This window comes from Anser brachyrhynchus (assembly GCF_964034855.1).
Source record: "Anser brachyrhynchus genome assembly, chromosome: 2".
Lineage (NCBI taxonomy): Eukaryota > Metazoa > Chordata > Aves > Anseriformes > Anatidae > Anser > Anser brachyrhynchus.
This window is the reverse complement of record NC_137695.1, coordinates 154178013-154194222: the sequence shown is the minus strand read 5'-3', so window position 1 is coordinate 154194222 and position 16210 is coordinate 154178013. Positions and strand designations below refer to the sequence as shown.

At 43.1% G+C, this 16210-nt stretch overlaps 1 protein-coding gene across 7 annotated transcripts in view; it reads left to right on the top strand.

The window, feature by feature from the left end:
* The first annotated feature begins 291 nt into the window (after positions 1–291).
* Positions 292–16210, top strand: part of ZFAT (zinc finger and AT-hook domain containing) — an 89505-nt gene continuing 73586 nt past the window's right edge. For 5 of the 7 annotated variants that reach the window (XR_013946173.1, XR_013946174.1, XM_080579030.1 and 2 more), the window contains exons 1-2: positions 292–490; positions 12845–13015. Coding sequence is in view for 5 of the 7 variants with exons in the window: in XM_080579030.1 (XP_080435156.1) it covers positions 472–490; positions 12845–13015 (190 nt within the window). In the remaining 2 variants the exon portion in view is untranslated. Of the gene's footprint in view, positions 491–9596; positions 9710–12844; positions 13016–16210 lie in introns of those variants that run through there. The other 2 variants (XM_080579028.1, XM_080579029.1) reach the window with 2 other exon arrangements.

Sequence of the window (16210 nt, the reverse complement as noted above, 5' to 3'; positions counted from 1 at the left end):
AGAAGCTTTTGAGGTGATCTAAGGGGAGCCGGGAGCCCTCGCTCCGCCTGAGGGGAGGGCGCGGCGCGCGCCCCGCCCAACGGTCGCCCCTCAGCCGTTGGGCGGGGCGCGCACGCGCCCCCCTCCCGCTCCCTCCTCCCCCCCCTCGGGCCCCGCCCTCTCCCCCTCCCCGCCCCCCGTCGCTGCGGAAGAAGCCGCCGTGTCGGGCGCCGCAGATTCGCCATAACCCGCCGCTTGGCTAGCCTTACCCCCCCCTCTTCCCCCCCCCCCGCCGCCCCAAATCCATCAAAATAATTTTATTTATTTTTTTCAAGGAGGAAGGGCCGCGCGGCTCGGAGCGGTTTTTTTTTTTTTTTTTTTAAAATTTGGGCTCTTCCCTTTCCCGACGAGGCCGCGCCGTTGGGGTTTCGGTCAGCTGCCCCCCTCCCCGCTCCTCCCGCCGCCGCCCCCAGCCCCTTTCCCCGCCCGGTGATGGAGGCTGCGGCTGCAGGTGAGCGGGGCCGGGGCCGGGCCGGGCGGGGGAGCGCGCACGGGGCCGCTGACAGGGGCCGAGCGCTGAGGGAAGGGGGGAGGAAAATAGTCCCGGCGCGCGTACCCCTCCGCGTGAGAAAGTAGTCCCCCGAGGAAGGCGGGCAGCCGCCGCCCCCTGCCCACCCTTATCAGCCATCGCGCTGCCGCTGAGGGCGACGGGGGGCCGGGGCTGCTCGAAAAGGGTCGGGGAGCAGCGGGGCGCAGCGCGGGGCAGTGGGGCGGCGGAAGGATTACGCGCTCGCCGAGGTGAGGCGGCTCTGAGGGAGCCGCTGGGGGAAGGGGCGGCTGAGGCACGGCGGGTCCTGAAGCGGACCTGAGCTGCTCTCGGCTGTCCTCGGCCGCTCGCTGGATCTGTTGTGTCCCCAGTATTCAGCGGGGTGTGATAGTTAACGCGGAGTTCTGGCATTGCTCTGTCACCTTCGTGTGTTGGTTAGGGTTTTGTGGGGATTTACGTGCGGAGTCATAGAATCGCTACGGTTGGAAACGACCTCCGAGATCATCTGGTCCAACCAACCCCCTGCCACCAACATCACCCATAAACCATGTCCCTAAAAAATGAAGTAACACAGACGTGACAGCCAACATAATACTGTGTATGTGCTGTCTGCGTTTCACAACCCTGTGTTTGTTTTACGGGTTTGTGAGGTGATGTTGCAATGCTTTAATGCCGGTTAATTGCCCTGTAGACTGACATCTAGCTTTCAGCTGTCATTCCTGGAGATGAATTTTTAATTGATATTTAGAATCCCAAATTATTTCTGGCTCTCCTGGGCAGTGTTCATAGACAGTACAGCTCAGAATTTTATGCCAGAGAGGAAACAGGAGAATAACTTGAATCTAAACAGCGGAATACCCAACAAGTGTTGTGTTGCCTGAGTACTATTTTGTAAAAGCATTCCAGGACCACTTTATATTCTCTCAGAAAGAGCAGTCAGGCAGTGGGACGGGTTGCTCAGGGAGGTGGTGGAGTCACCGTCCCTGGGGGTGTTCAAGGAAAGGTTGGACGTGGTGCTTAGGGACAGGGTTTAGTGGGTGACATTGGTGGTAGGGGGACGGTTGGACCAGATGATCTTGGAGGTCTTTTCCAACCTTAATGATTCTATGATTCTGTGATTTAGATGGGAAACTAATTCTCTTACTACTACTAATAATAATTCCTAATTTATTCAAGCACATTTGTCTTAATAAAATGAGCACTGTGAGAGCAGTTGAACCCAGAAGTGCTGTGAGGGGCCGGTGCCCGATAGATGCTGCACCCAAAGGGAGCGTTTCCTTTGGGTGTGCTTCCAGAAGCCAGGTTCAGAGCATCTCAGCCAGATCATCCTGAAGGTGATGGCTGAGTGCATCCTCTGTGCTCGTTCTCTGAGGGCTTCCAAATGTTTTGGGTATTACAGTGCTATGACCTAGTGTATTTTTGTGGGGACTCCTGTAGTGTTGCATTTCACCACATGAGGGCGATCTTAGAACGTTAAAAAAGACGGTGTTTATGGACATGTATCTTTTTAAATGATGGAAAAACTACTTTGTTTATATATTTGATATATTGATTATTCTGAACTGCTGCGGATAAGCTTCTTTATTTTATTATGTTTTCATACAGAGCCATTTGTGGAGAAGACTTGTTGCCTTTGGTAGTGGTCTAAACTTGTTAATAGAAGATCCCTTTTAATCCAGTCCTGAATTTATACTCTAGGCAACATAAGTGTGTGTAGGGGGTGTCTTCTTTTGAAGAACTTTACACATACTTCTGGAAAAAGTTACAGAAAGCTAGTGTGTGTAAAAACTAATAAATAAAATCATATATGTATATCTGCCTTCATTGATTAAACATCAGTAGTTTTAAAGTATTTTTTTTGACAAATTTAGTAATGCAGAGGTTAAATACAGTGTTTTGGGGTATTGTGAGAATGGAAGGATGTGCTTCAGACAGAGGAGAGGAGTAAGAGCTTTGTGCCTTTTCCCTGTTGGGGCAGCTTCACAACGAGGCACGAGGCAGGTTCTGCTTTCTGGTGGTATCTTGGACAGCTCTGAAGCAAGGCGATGTAATTTGTGATACCCAGTCTGCTCGTAACTCAAGTTAACTGCCCGAAGTTGGCGCATCTGTCAAAAAGCAGTACTGCGGCCTGTTACTCCTTTCTTTCTCTACCTGTTCATTGGAGATGACGATGTCAAACCACTGTGTCAAATAATCCCAAGGCTTTGTCTACTACATTGCTATCCCTAAAGATGTGCGCCCACCTTAGAGCCCTAGAAGTGCCTCCCCTTGTTTGTTCTTTTCTTCCTCCAGCACAGCAGTGGGGGCAGATGCGCTAACGTGAGCAGACAGCGGGGTCCTGGAGTCCCCTAGCTCAGAAAAGACCTTCAAGATCCCCGTGTCCAACAGCAGCCTGGCCTACTGCAGCCCTTCAGTAAGCCCTGTCCCTTAGTGCCGCCAGGTGTCAGAGGTTTCATCTCCTCCTTCATAACTCTTTGCCTTTCCCTACCCTCCAGTTCCCTCCTTCCCAGCTAGGAGGATTCTGATTTATTCACCTGCAGCTCCTACCGAACTGTGCTATGTTGTTGGCTGTACTTACGTTTATACCTTTAAAAGAACTTTTTTTCCCCCTTCTTTTAGATTTTCAAGTTAAAGCATCCAGAGTTCTAAGCTGAAAATGGACCTCTGCAGCAATAAGCTGTGGTGTTTGGTTTGCTTTGTTGGTCTGTGGTTTAGGACCATCTCGTTGTAGGGCTGTGTATTGTGCCTCTTAGGTTTTTGTTTTAGAGTAGTGCACTTCTTACCTTGATTTTGAGGCTGTCTTTAAACTGTTTGCCATTGTCAAGGGAGCTTTCATGGAAACCTCTCCAAGCCCTTATGGAGTGAAAGTAAATTGAAAAGCTTATTTTGCTAGGGACTTACCTCCTCTGAAGGCTCCTTTCATACACAGATTACTTTGGGCTTTCAGGCAGGTCTGTTACTGGTGAGGTGTTTAAAAAAAAAAAAAAAGCTGCATTCTGCTTTCTTATTTCTCACGTTGCTAAAATAATCCTCATTGACCTGCTTTACTGTGGTTTTATTTCTTAATTTGTCACCATTTACAGTCTGTTTGTTTTCCTCATTTCTATTCTGAGAATGTTTTCTTCTAAAGCTTCTTTTCACTGCTATGTGCCATGCTAGGCGATACATATATATTTTTTTCTTGGCCTTTCTAAAAGCTTTGATAATTAGTATCAAGTACAGTGCTTTTAAATAATCTTCATGGTGATTTAGCTCTTTTTGGAGCCCTTTTTGTGGTTTGCTTTTGTTCTCTTAAAGATGCTTTTAATCTTTATATGGTTCACGTGGTCATATTGTTGAAGTTAAATGTTTGGCTTTTTATCACTCCTGTCTGGGATTTCTGAGTCCTTCTTTAACTGTGGTTGCAGACCCAAGGAGGGTTACACATCCCAAACCTTTTCTCCTCTTGCCTGCTTGCTGGGCGAAGCGGCCGTTCACGGTGTCTAAATATTTAATCTTGGTCTCCTGTCCTGACCTGGCATTTGCATAAGGATAATTGAAACCTAACGGGTGTTGTTTCTCCTCTCTGTAACTTCTCCTGTCTCCTTCGGTGTGCCAGGGCCATTCCTGCTGTCGTGGTCAGGCTGTTGCTGATGTGGTCCTGCCGCTGCTGTTCTGCACAGTGCCGGAGTTTCCACCTGCAGAGATTGCGTTCCTCGTTGAAATGGCCTGTTAGCTGGGGCTAGTGCTATGCCTCAGCTAACAGAGGGCACTGCTTCACAACCAGCTACTTTCCTACTTTCTTTTCTCTTCAATTTTTATTTGCAGGCTGTGGTATCCCACCGGTGTTAGAAGAATATTTATCAGAAACCCGTTTGGATGTGTATCTGTCAACATCCTCATTTACAGCTCAGCGTTCTGGTTTTGACACTTTACTAAGTGTAGCGCGTTACTGCTGCAGCATGTGGATTTCTTTTTTCCTTTCTTAAAGCAACTACAAAGAAATGGAAGACAAAAACAACAGTTTGTCTCGACTCTGTGCTCTCGTTTCACGTTAAAGTCTTTTTTCTGTGTTATCCTTAATTTGAAAATCGACTTTACCACTTCAAGGCGAGTCTCTTTGATCTTCGTGGCCTGTTGCGCTTGCTTCGGTCTTCAATTCCAAAACTTTTCCGTAATAAGTTTTGGGTTGACGCCCGTTGCTTCTCCGTGTTCTTTCCTCAGCTTGTAATGCTCCCGTAGGCGGAGATGAAGCTGTCAGCCCAGCTCACAGCACTCATGTTCCAGGGGGTTAATAGCACCCCTGTAACTGCTGCTTTTTTTCCACAGCTTTTGCTTTTTCTGTCCTTGCTATATTTGTATTTTTTTTTTAAGGCAGTTTATATATTAACCAAATATATTCACACACTTCCGTGTGATTTATTCTTATACTGTATACCTCTCTAACATCTGAGAGCCTCTAGAGACATAGTTTGCCTTGGAAAGCGAACTTCTGGTTGTCTTAGGAAAAGGTGACGAATGCACATGATTACATTTACCTTAAAATCAATACAAATTAGTATGATCTCAGTGTGCTTTAGTTGTTTACAGGAATGTCTCGTATAGCTACGGTTCTATAACTTTCTCTCTTGCATCAAAATGAAAAATGTTTGTGGTGTGTAATAATTAATTAAATTATTCCCACCTTAGCTAGCAGCTAGAAGTGAAAACAGACACGGCCAGGTGTCCTTTTCCTCAGAAGCCGTGCTGTGCTGCAGGTTTCGTCCTCCACGGTCGTCCTGCACTGGCAAATTGCACAAAACCAGTTGCTAACACGAGTTGGGGATCAGGCGAAGGGAAACCTTAAACTAAAAAAAAAAAGAAAACCTAAAACCGCTGTCTTCTCTCTGGCCTGCTGCTTTCAGTGCAGTTGTTTTGTTAGTTGTGGACCTGAGTGCACTTAGCCATTTTAGAGGGGTTCTGGGGGATGCTACTGTGCCGCTGCTCCCAAACAATAACAGGCAGCGGGATCGCAGAAGCACAGAATTGTAGGGGTTGGAAGGGACCTCAAGATATGATCGGGTCCAACCCCGCTGCCAAAGCAGGTTCCCTAGAGCAGGCTGCCCAGGTAGGCGTCCAGACGGGCCTTGAATGTCTCCAGAGAAGGAGACTCCACAACCTCCCTGCGACGTTTTGGGATGTTTTATACAGGTTTTGTTTTTTTTAAATGCTTCGTGAGGATCATGCTTTTCATTTGCAGATATGCTATAACCCCCCCCCACCCAATGGTTCTTGGTGAGTCATAATTTAGAAAACAGCAGGAAACAAGTATTGATTTTTTTAATTCCATCAAATGAAGAGAAATAAAATTAGTCTATACTACTGTCTTTATTAAAATGATAACTGAAATATTGTAAGGTGGAGGAAGAGGTCTAGGGAATAAACCAATGGCTAAATTATAGCCTTTTGGAGCCAAAGCATATGGAATCAAAACTTGCATTCATTTAGACATCTTTTTTTTTTTTTTTTTTTTGAGATAGGAAAATGCAGCTGAGAGTTACTTCCATTTTTACAGGAATTATGAAATAGCGCTGATTACCTGAAGGTATTAAGAACATGTAATCATGCATTTCAGAGTATTTTAGAAAATTGTTTTCTTTTCAAACAGATTAAAGTAGATTTTAATTAAAACACAAAAAAGTGTCCTTTCTGTGAAGCAATAAAAACATATTACTCTCTAATACGGTTTTCAAAATTTCATATATTTGAAATATCATTGAAAATGGCAAAAGTGTGACACGCACAGAGTGATAAGATCTGATGCCCAGGAAAAAATACTGTCAATATATTTGGCATTAGCAAAGGCATCAGAATTGAGTGCACTGTCTGTGCCAATTCCTTTATGTGCGGTTCAAGCAACTTTTTATACTGAGGAATAATTCCGCCTGTGTTAAGCACAAGTTACTGTCTTTTTGCATGTTGCTCTCACGTTAACTGTTATCTCAGTATTTGAATACTTCTCCCTAAAGAAGCTACCAAGGAAAAGGATTGTTTATTTTTCTGGGACATTATGATACCTTACGTACTCAGTGTTTGTGTAGGAAGAGATCTTTAATAAAAACGATAGTTTTACGGGAAGAATTGCGCCCCCCTTCTGATACGATAGGCAGTATTGTTTTTATTGCATTTGGAACTTAAGCAGAAACCCTTACGTTTTCTCAGTAATTGTCACGTTGGTGTGCAATTACAATGTTTTGTGTCATAAATCTAACTCTATTGCATAAAGACAGCTTGCGGTTAATACTGCCGTGACTGAATGCTTGCAGGTTTCAGGGTGGAACATAGCCCAGGACAGGGAGAAGTGGCAAGATAGTGACCAGGTCAGGTACTGAAGTAACATGAGTATCTTTTATAAGCTCGTTTGTATCCCCAGATAGTGCTGTGCTTTGCCAGTAGATGAAGCTACAATTTGCTTATTGTAACGTTTATGTTAGCTCATTGTAAACACCCATCAGCTGTTAGATATCAGGAGTTTTTCTTTTATACTAATAATCGGCTTAGAAATATTTTGAAGTTAGTGCTGGTTTTAGGCAGTTGGTTATCTCTCACTACACTCTAGTGCCAAGATATATTTGGGTGGGAACTGATTTCCCTTCGTCCACAAGTGCAGCTGGTTTTGTAAGCGTGGGTTTGGAGATTTGAGGGTAGCACGCAATGTGAGGAAGTGAAAGTTGTTGGAGGAAAATCAGAAACAACGCTGCTGTTGTCGGGGGATGTTAGGAGCGGCTGCTGCTGGTAGCAGCCTTGCGGTTCCAGGGGCTTTCTCACCCGGTGCACAAAGACTACGGGGTTCACTCAGGTGGGCTGGACAGTGAGGTTACACGGAGGGGCTCTTGGGAAAGGATTTAATGAGACGTAGGACAGACAGCAGTGATCAGGCCAGGGCCTGGTCCGACAAGCATGCTGCCTGGTGAGAGTTTTCACACAACAGGTCCCTTTTATGCCGTTTTCCGTTCCTCCCCCTCCATCTAAACGTTCCTTCATCCATTTTGTATTGTCCCGCAGACCCTCCTCAAATATCCCAAGTCTTCCCGCTCCTCCTTTCCCTTTTCTTACCAGTTCCAAAGTCCTGGTGGCTTTCTCCACAGCTGTGCCTGCGCTTTCTTGGTGGCCCATCATTTAGTAGCTGGAGTATTTTGGTCCTTGGCATCGGCTGTGTTGTGCGTTGGCTGCCAGGTTTGTGTCTCTGTGTTCCCGTTCATCATCTCTCCCATTAACTTACTGACCTTCACACTGACAATGTCCCCGATCAGATAACCTTAATGAAGCCAACTCTCACTTCCCACGTGTCCTTAAAACTGAAAAAAGAATGAGATCTTTTTTAAAGAAATTGATGTTTCTTGGCTCACTATGTCCTGTTTCCTTGCTGATGCGCAACAGAAGGACTTTCATATAGTTGCTTCTAAAAGGTTTTATGTAGAGAACCTTTACAAAAATAAATAACTCACCTAGTAATTGATTTTGCCACAAGTCCTACATGCTATGACATGACTTATTCCAGAGTTGGAAAAGCTGAGTGGCAAAGAGGAAGCAGCATTTTGGACCTGCCTGTTGGGCGATACGACTGAGCATCTTAAATATAAGTTGTTGGGTTTTTTTTGTCCAGAAAATTCTTGGTCAAATTTCTTATTCCTCGGGCCACTAGCTATCAAGTGAACTTTTATTTTTATTTTTATATTTATCTGTGAAGTTCTAGTTCCTTTTAGCTGTTTCAGAACACTACTATGGAAGTTTTTAAATATTGTCTGTATTAAAAGTGTGCTGAGAGTTTTGGATACATTAGAATGATTTTTGGCATACAAATACAGATGGCAAATCTCCCTTTTGTTTACTTTCTTTGTGTTCATTGTGAAAACAAATATTAAAAACAAACAAAAAACCACCACCAACAACAAATAAACCTCCAGACTGTGTTTTGTGCTAAAGGAAAGTTTGTGACTCGTTAAAATTAACTCTTTAGTTATTGTCATATAATGATCAAAAGCATATATGGCAATAAGATAACCTATTTGCATAAATAATTCTATTTTCAGTAATTCTTCTAATATTACTGCTTTAAAGAAAAAGAGGACAGACTCTCTTATACTTTGGGAAGGGGACTGGGAACAGGGGAGCCTAGTCTGCAGCTCCCTATTTGTCTTCAGTAATCCGTTTGTAATCTCCCTTCTCTGTCTACATGCTCGGTATAACATATTTTTTTTGTCTATTTAAGAAGTACCTTGAGATCTTCAGAAGAATGGGGAAAAAAAAAAGGCTTCATTTAAATTATAGCTTAATTTGCCACTTTTCCATGTAAGAAGAAAGTCGCTGGTAATATTTATTTCAAGATACATTTAGCAGGGTTTACCTGGGCAAAGTGAAGATAATGAATTAACACGAGGCGAGCTCACTAACTGGAATGCTCCAAATTGGTTTTGGCTGAAATTCCTGTTGTTTGTTTACCTGCACGCTTGATTACTGTTCCTTTCATTCTCTGCATATTTAATTGCTGTCTAATTAATTGCTCTGTTGATTTCCCACATAATTAATTATCCACTACTTAATCATTGATTCCCTGCATAGTTAATTGACTTATTGCTTATTTGATTTTTACACTTAATTGCCTATAATTCATTGCTCTATTATTGCTATACCACCTAATTAGCAAACAGTTAATCAATTATCATTTGCTTATTCCTTATCTAGTGGTTTAGGCCCATGATCAGCACAGTTTATCCTCTGGATTCTGACTTCCTTTTCCAGTTATTCTTCCTAAAATCATTTCTTTCCTCCATTTTGTTTCAATCTCACTTCTAAGTAGAGCGCATGCATCTCCTTTATTTTGATGTGCTCTGTGCCACCTGGGCTGTTCCTTTCTGGTCTTCAGCTTTATTCCTGTTCGATTGTTTCCCATTTTTCTTATTACTTGGTGTTAATCCCACAAATTTCTAAGGAAAGCCTTAAGCTGAGGTTTGTATAATCAGGCACTTGAAAAAAACAAACAGACTTTTGGGCATTCTTCTGGTTTTCAGCCCCTCTCCAGGTCCTCACCGGGAGGAACAAGAAGTAAAATGGTTTATGAGCGCTGAGCACAACTGTTGAAGGAGGAGACAGGAGACACAAAGCAGTGAGCATGAACTTGCAGAGAAAGCAGCTGGAAGGTCAGGAAGCAGAAACAGTGGCAAAGTAAGCCTCAAAACAGAAGTGTCCGCTGCATCGTGGGATTTCAGCGTTCAGTCGTGGTTAAACTTTTGTGATAGATGCTCATAGGTCTTGTAGTGGGAACATTAAACACGTATTTAGACAGAAGAATCGTCATCCACTGGGTTAATAACAGGCATCATTCTATTTTTAATAAAAGAATACTGCTAAATAACCAGAGCAGAAATGATTCAAAGGAACATTTCCATTATAAACTTAATGCAACCAAAATAAAAATGTGTGTGTGCTCGAGACAGCAGAATGCCTGACAAGGAACCCTACCAAGCTCAAAAGACCATGCTGAGTATATTATAAGTTTTACATAGCTGTGTGTCTCTGTAGGATACAGCATATTCTGTACGGCAGGAATAGTGTTTGGGCTGCTTTTCAGAGCTATTTTAAGAGATGAAGGCATACTCTGCCTTTTATTTTTGAAGTAGTTGTATTATTTCTAAGGATTAGTTTGCTTTTGTTACAGTTTCATTGCAAACAACTGTAAATGAGAGCCAGCACTGCTATTCTGAACGTTCAAAAGTTTTTTCGGGAGTGGGGTGAACCATACAATTAGTGTGTCACAGAGGGAGGGGAAGAACATCAAATAGGGGGTTTGGGATTGTTTTGGGACTAGGTTCCAAAGTACAGCTTCTTTGTTCGCTTTCACCCCAGATTCATCCCAAAGCTCACAGAAAATCACATTGTTTCTGGCTATCCATTGTTTATCTGGCTAACCTGTGGATTAGTTTGTACCTTAAATAGTATTGGCTGTTCTGGTTTGATTTCAGTGAGGATATGTCCCTAGTTTTCCTTAGGGGGACAGAGGGAGGGGAGGAATTGAAACTGATGTCTGGGCCAGGGGTTTATATACAGAGCTGAGGAGCTAGCGTGCTGTTAAAATTGATTCCTGGCTGTTACTAGGTTTTACTGGAAATAGAAGGGAGCGGGGACTGTTGAAAAATCAAAACATTAAAGTGAATGACGGTGTGGTGGTTTTACTCGGGTGGGCGGCTGAGCTCCACCACAACCGCTCTCTCTCCCTCCTCAAAGAGGAATGGGGAGAAAATACGATGAAAAGGGCTCAAGGTTTGAGATAAGGACGAGGAGATCGCCCAGTAATTATCATGATGGGCAAAGCAGACTCAGCGTAGGGAGATAGTGAGATTTATTGCCTATTACTAGCAAGCTAGAGAAGCGAGAAACGAAGGAAAGAAACCAAAAGCACCTTCCCCCTCCATCCGCCCTCTTCCCCCCGAGTGGTGCAGCGGAACGGAGGAATGTGGGTTATGGTCAGTGTATAGCGCTGCTTCTCCGCCGCTCCTTCTCAGTCACTCTCGTCCCCTGTGCTGTGGGGTCCCTCCCACGGGATGCAGTCCTTGCTGAACTGATCCGGCGTGGGCTGCCCACAGGCAGCAGCTCTTCAACAACTGCTCCAGATACGGGTCCGTACCACAGGGTCCATCCCCCAGGAGGAAACTGCTCCAACCTGGGTCCCCCACGGGCGGCAGCTCCCCCCAGACCCCCTGCTCCTGCGTGGGCTCCTCTCCACGGGCTGCGGCTCCGGCCCGGAATCTGCTCTGGCAGGGGTCTTCCACAGGCTGCAGCCTCCGTCAGTGTAGGTCCACCTGCTCCACCGTGGTCTCCTCCACGGGCTGCAGGGTGGAACCCTGCTCCACCGTGGTACTCCATGGGCTGCAGGGGGACAGCCTGCTCCACCATGGTCCTCACCACGGGCCGCAGGGCACTTCTGCTCCGGCGCCTAGGGCACCTCTCCCCCTCCTTCTTCACTGACCTTGGCGCCTGCAAGGCTGTTCCTCACTCCTCTCCCTCTCCCACCTGCTGTGTGGTGCAGCGTTTTTTTTTTCCCTGTCTTAAATATGCTCTCACAGAGGCGCAAAACAACATCGCTTATTGGCTCAGCTCTGGTCTGCAGTAGGGCCCTTACCTAACATGGGGCAGCTTCTAGATCCTTCTCACAGAAGCCACCCCTATGGCCCCCTGCTACCAAAACCTTGCCACGTAAACCCACTACAGACGGCAGTCTTAGAAAGCAGACAAAGTATCCCAAATTAACTCTGCCAAAAATTTGTGAGCTTTTTTTCTTTTTTAGTTGAAGTTTTCTGAATTATTAACTTGATAGTAACCCTTCTTTATTATTTACTCTCATGTGTCTTTGTGTTCACATCATACCTCTACTACTTTGGAACTGAACTTAAAAAAAAAAAAAAGATTTTGTCTAAAAAATTCTCTAAAATATCAGTTTAAAGCATTGACCAAGAAATATTTTAACGTAGTTCTTCGTTGGCTGCTCCTTCAAGAACAGCAAGGTCCAGGACCATGTGTTAGACGTGCAGCCTAGAGTCTCCATCACAGAACTGCCTTGTAAAGGATAAAATGTTCAGTGTTTGTACCAACAGGATGCACACCAACACTGGGCAATGTCTTTATCTTATATAATTTTCTGTTTATTAGATGTTTAAAAAAGTGCGAAATCGTAACATTGTCTGAGGCTGAAAGGGCAAAAACTGGCTTTGTCTGTCCTGCTTCCTTTTAGGTCTTGTCGCCAAGATTTGAATCAGGTGAAATTTTTTGCCCTATGAAGATCTGGGTAGAAGTCTAACCGTTTCTTCAATTCTGTTTGTGATTTATCGTGAATGCTGTCATTTAATGATGTAATATTCTTTGTTTTAGCTATTCTTGATGATCTCACCAATGTGTATAAATACCTGAGGTGTGGGAGACAGAGGGATTTGCCCAACCTCTTTTCAGTGGTTTGTGGGGACAGGACAAGGGGTAATGGCCACAAGATGGAGCACAGGAAGTTCCGCACCAACATGCGAAAGAATTTCTTCATGGTGAGGGTGACGGAGCACTGGGACAGGCTGCCCAGGGAGGTTGTGGAGTCTCCTCCAGAGATATTCAAGGCCCGTCTGGACGCCTACCTGGGCAGCCTGCTCTAAGGAACCTGCTTTGGCAGGGGGGTTGGACTTGATGATCTCTGGAGGTCCCTTCCAACCCCTACAATTCTGTGATTCTGTGATACTCACTGCCTGTTACCTAGTGGTAGTATGAATAAATGACTAAAATTTGGAAATACTAACTTCTCTTTTAAAATCTGTTTTTCAGGGATCAGTTCCATCTTCATGTGTAAGCTTTGTAACTTATTTTCACCGAATCAGTCAGAACTATTGTCTCACGTCTCTGAGAAGCACACAGAAGAAGGGACTAACGTCGATGACATCGTTATTCCGCTCCAGCCTCTAACAGCACCAACTAACATAAACAGAAATGGAGAAGGTACATAGATAAATTGAATGACGTGTCATTTGCTAACAGTCATTTCGTTTTTTTAATGAAACCCGTGGCGTGGTGGGTTTTCATTGTGTGTGGAATGATTTACATTGCTTGTTTCTGTGATGGTCGCTGTACGTTGCCAGCCTAAATTTCAGTCAGTGCAGATTAGATCAGGGGATGGACGTGGATAAACTCAGCATGTGACAGGGGATGATTACAGTGCTCCATTAATTTTAAATGTCAAGTGTAGCAAAGGCTGCTTCCTACAGCTTTAATTTGAAGCCCTAACAAGAGTGGGAAGAGTGTTGTTAGTGCTAGACGGTTAAGTTTTCTTAGGCAAGCAGCCAGGGCACCGTGGGCTGGGGAGGTCTGGAGGTTTCGTGCTTTGAGTAATTTAACTCCTTGCTTGTTGGGTTTTAGATAATATTAATTAGTTCTAGTCCCAAAAGGCAGTGGCATGATTCATAATTTACAATTGTGCTTTGGTGTTGGCACTAGTAAAGAAATTAAAAAAAAAATCTGGTAGTCAAAGGTTGAGTTAGTTATGCAGAATGATTTTCCTCTGCAGCAGCAGCAGTTACATTTGTGACCATGTTTAGCTGATTATAATTGCAATCCCTTGTAACGGTAGCAATGGGTTCAAAATAATTCAGACTTTCTAATTATATCTTCTTTTAGACCCTTACTGAACAATGGGTTTATATAGTTGGCAAACCTCTTATTTCAACATGCCTACAAGGATTTCCAAAGTACCTAATAATTATGGTTGCTGGATCTTAAAAAGTGTGTGTTTATAAGTAACAAAGCAAAACAAACAAAAAAACAACCAAAAAAAACCCTACACTCTTAATATCATACTTGAAAACATATTTTATCATTAATGTATGTGTGTGATATTTCTTCCTTTACTTACCAAGAAAAATTCAGTAGTTCTATTGACTTTATCAACATAAGAAGATATTTCTAATAATGGTCATATAGTATTAAGCTATAGTTGTTATCTCCTCAGATCGTTGTTGAGAAAAAAATTGTACCAGATCATCATTTCACACAGTGCCTAAAATTAATGGCACATTAGAAGAAGATGAATAAATTTTAGATCTGCATCCAATTTTAAAATGCTATTCTTATTTTATTTTAATTGTAAAGAATGAGTATTTCAGGCATATGGAATACGTCTTTCTTTCTTAAATTTTTGTTTCCTGTTAGCACTTCACTCTGAGCATTGTGATAATGGTACCTTGAAACATATTCGTATTCCTTTAAATAAAAAGGCTCTTCTGTAGCGTGCTTGTTGCATTTGGGGTAGGGACTATCTGCACTATATTATATGTCATTAAACAAGCATTGTATTTATCAGACTAGTATGTAATTATGGTTATGATCTGAAGGAGCAGAAATTAGACTTATCCAGCTTTAAAGAGAATAACTTCATAAATCAAATTACGCAAAAAAAATCATATTAAATTACCTTTTTTATTGTTCTTGGTGAATGCATCTGACGTGATCACGTGGTGCCACCTTTTTCAGATCATGTAGCCCTATTCTTTGACATCTGCTGTTAGTAGGAATGCCAAGGTGAATTACTTTCACGTCATTTCAGCGTACAGAAATGCAATAATATATTTTTTTATTCTTATCGCACATTGATTGGAGAAAGAGCATAGTGTGTTCTGAAGTCGTATTGAATTTTTCCTATGTTCTGCTTAAAAAATTAGGAGACTTCACAGCTGAATGTAGCAATTTGAAATTTCCCCCTCATGTTATGGAATCAGCAGCACATAAAAGTTGAAGGTTTTAATACCCATTTTTTCCTTACTGGACTCCTCTGTACTTCTTTGTAGCATTTCAATCTTGACAGTAAAAGGAGAAGTGATTGATGAATGACAGCCTGGAAATTACAACTTCCTTTTGGTACTTGTTGGCTGATAGATGAACATATTTTTGTCCTTTGAAATCATAGTTTCTCTTCCAAGTACAGGTAAATGGTGTAGTTCCTCCAGAATTAGTATGGATGAGTGAATGTTGTTAATGGAGCTCGTTCTGCCTGAATACTAAATTAATGATTTTATAAGTACTGTGAAAAAGTAAAACGCTAGGCAAGTAATAAGTGCTTATTACTCTAAAGTTATTTTATTAGCAATACTCTCTGCTGAATTTTAGTTAGTCACGCCACTTCCCCGTAATAATTAAGGCATGATATATTTAGACTTGATTCGTCCTGACCATTTGGATTTGATTGGGTGACGTTAGAATTGTGCAACCAGGGGTACCAGGCAGATGTTGCTGTTGTACAGGTTATGAATTGGTCACGTCTTGTCTGGTGCTGGAGCATGGCATCTTTGTTTGGGAACGGACAGCTGTCTCCTGGTTTACGATGGTAATGCTTTGAGGAACGGCATGGATGGTCCTAACTTCCTCTGCCTGTGATATTATTCTGTGATGGATGTTTTAGGCCGTATCCGCACTATGGGCTACGTGCTCCCTGCAGCGCAATCTTCAGGCCTGATTAACTGACTGTAAGACCTGGAAGGAAGTTACAGTCTGCCTATGGTAATTTTCCCAGAGATTTTTAACTCATTAGAGGTCACTTAAAAATGCAGCGGATGCATCAGCCTTCTCACGACTTGAGGACGGGCTGTAGCGAGAGCAGGCTGAACGGCTTCGGGGCTAAGAGCGTAGGTGCCGTGATGTGCACACGTAACGATAACTGTATAAGGAAGCTGCAGACGAAATTTATTTGTGTATTTTTGTCTGATGCCTTCTGCAGCAGATTCTGAATGCAGCCACGTACTGTTGGAATTGTTTACATAAAAGAAGATAAGCTTTTTGTTTTTTTAGCAGATGAGGATGGGATCATGTTGCATAACGCATCTAGCCGGTAGCATTCGGTCAGGATGTTTATGCAAACACCTTCACAAGCGTTTTGTGACTTCTGGCAAACTTTTTGTTTGAATCGTGCTACAGCTCCCTTTCTTTTGGAGAAAAAGAGCAATTTGATAGGGATCTGTTATGTCTCCTACTCTTCCAGAGTCATAGATATTTGCCTTTTAACATAGTTTAGTGACAGTTGTTTTCTACATCTTTAACGTTAATTACCCATGCAATTGAGTTAAACCTGAGGGCTAGAAAACCAGAGAAAATTTTTATATGTTTATAATATATAGTCTTGTCTATTTGTTGCATCTCCCTGTGCAT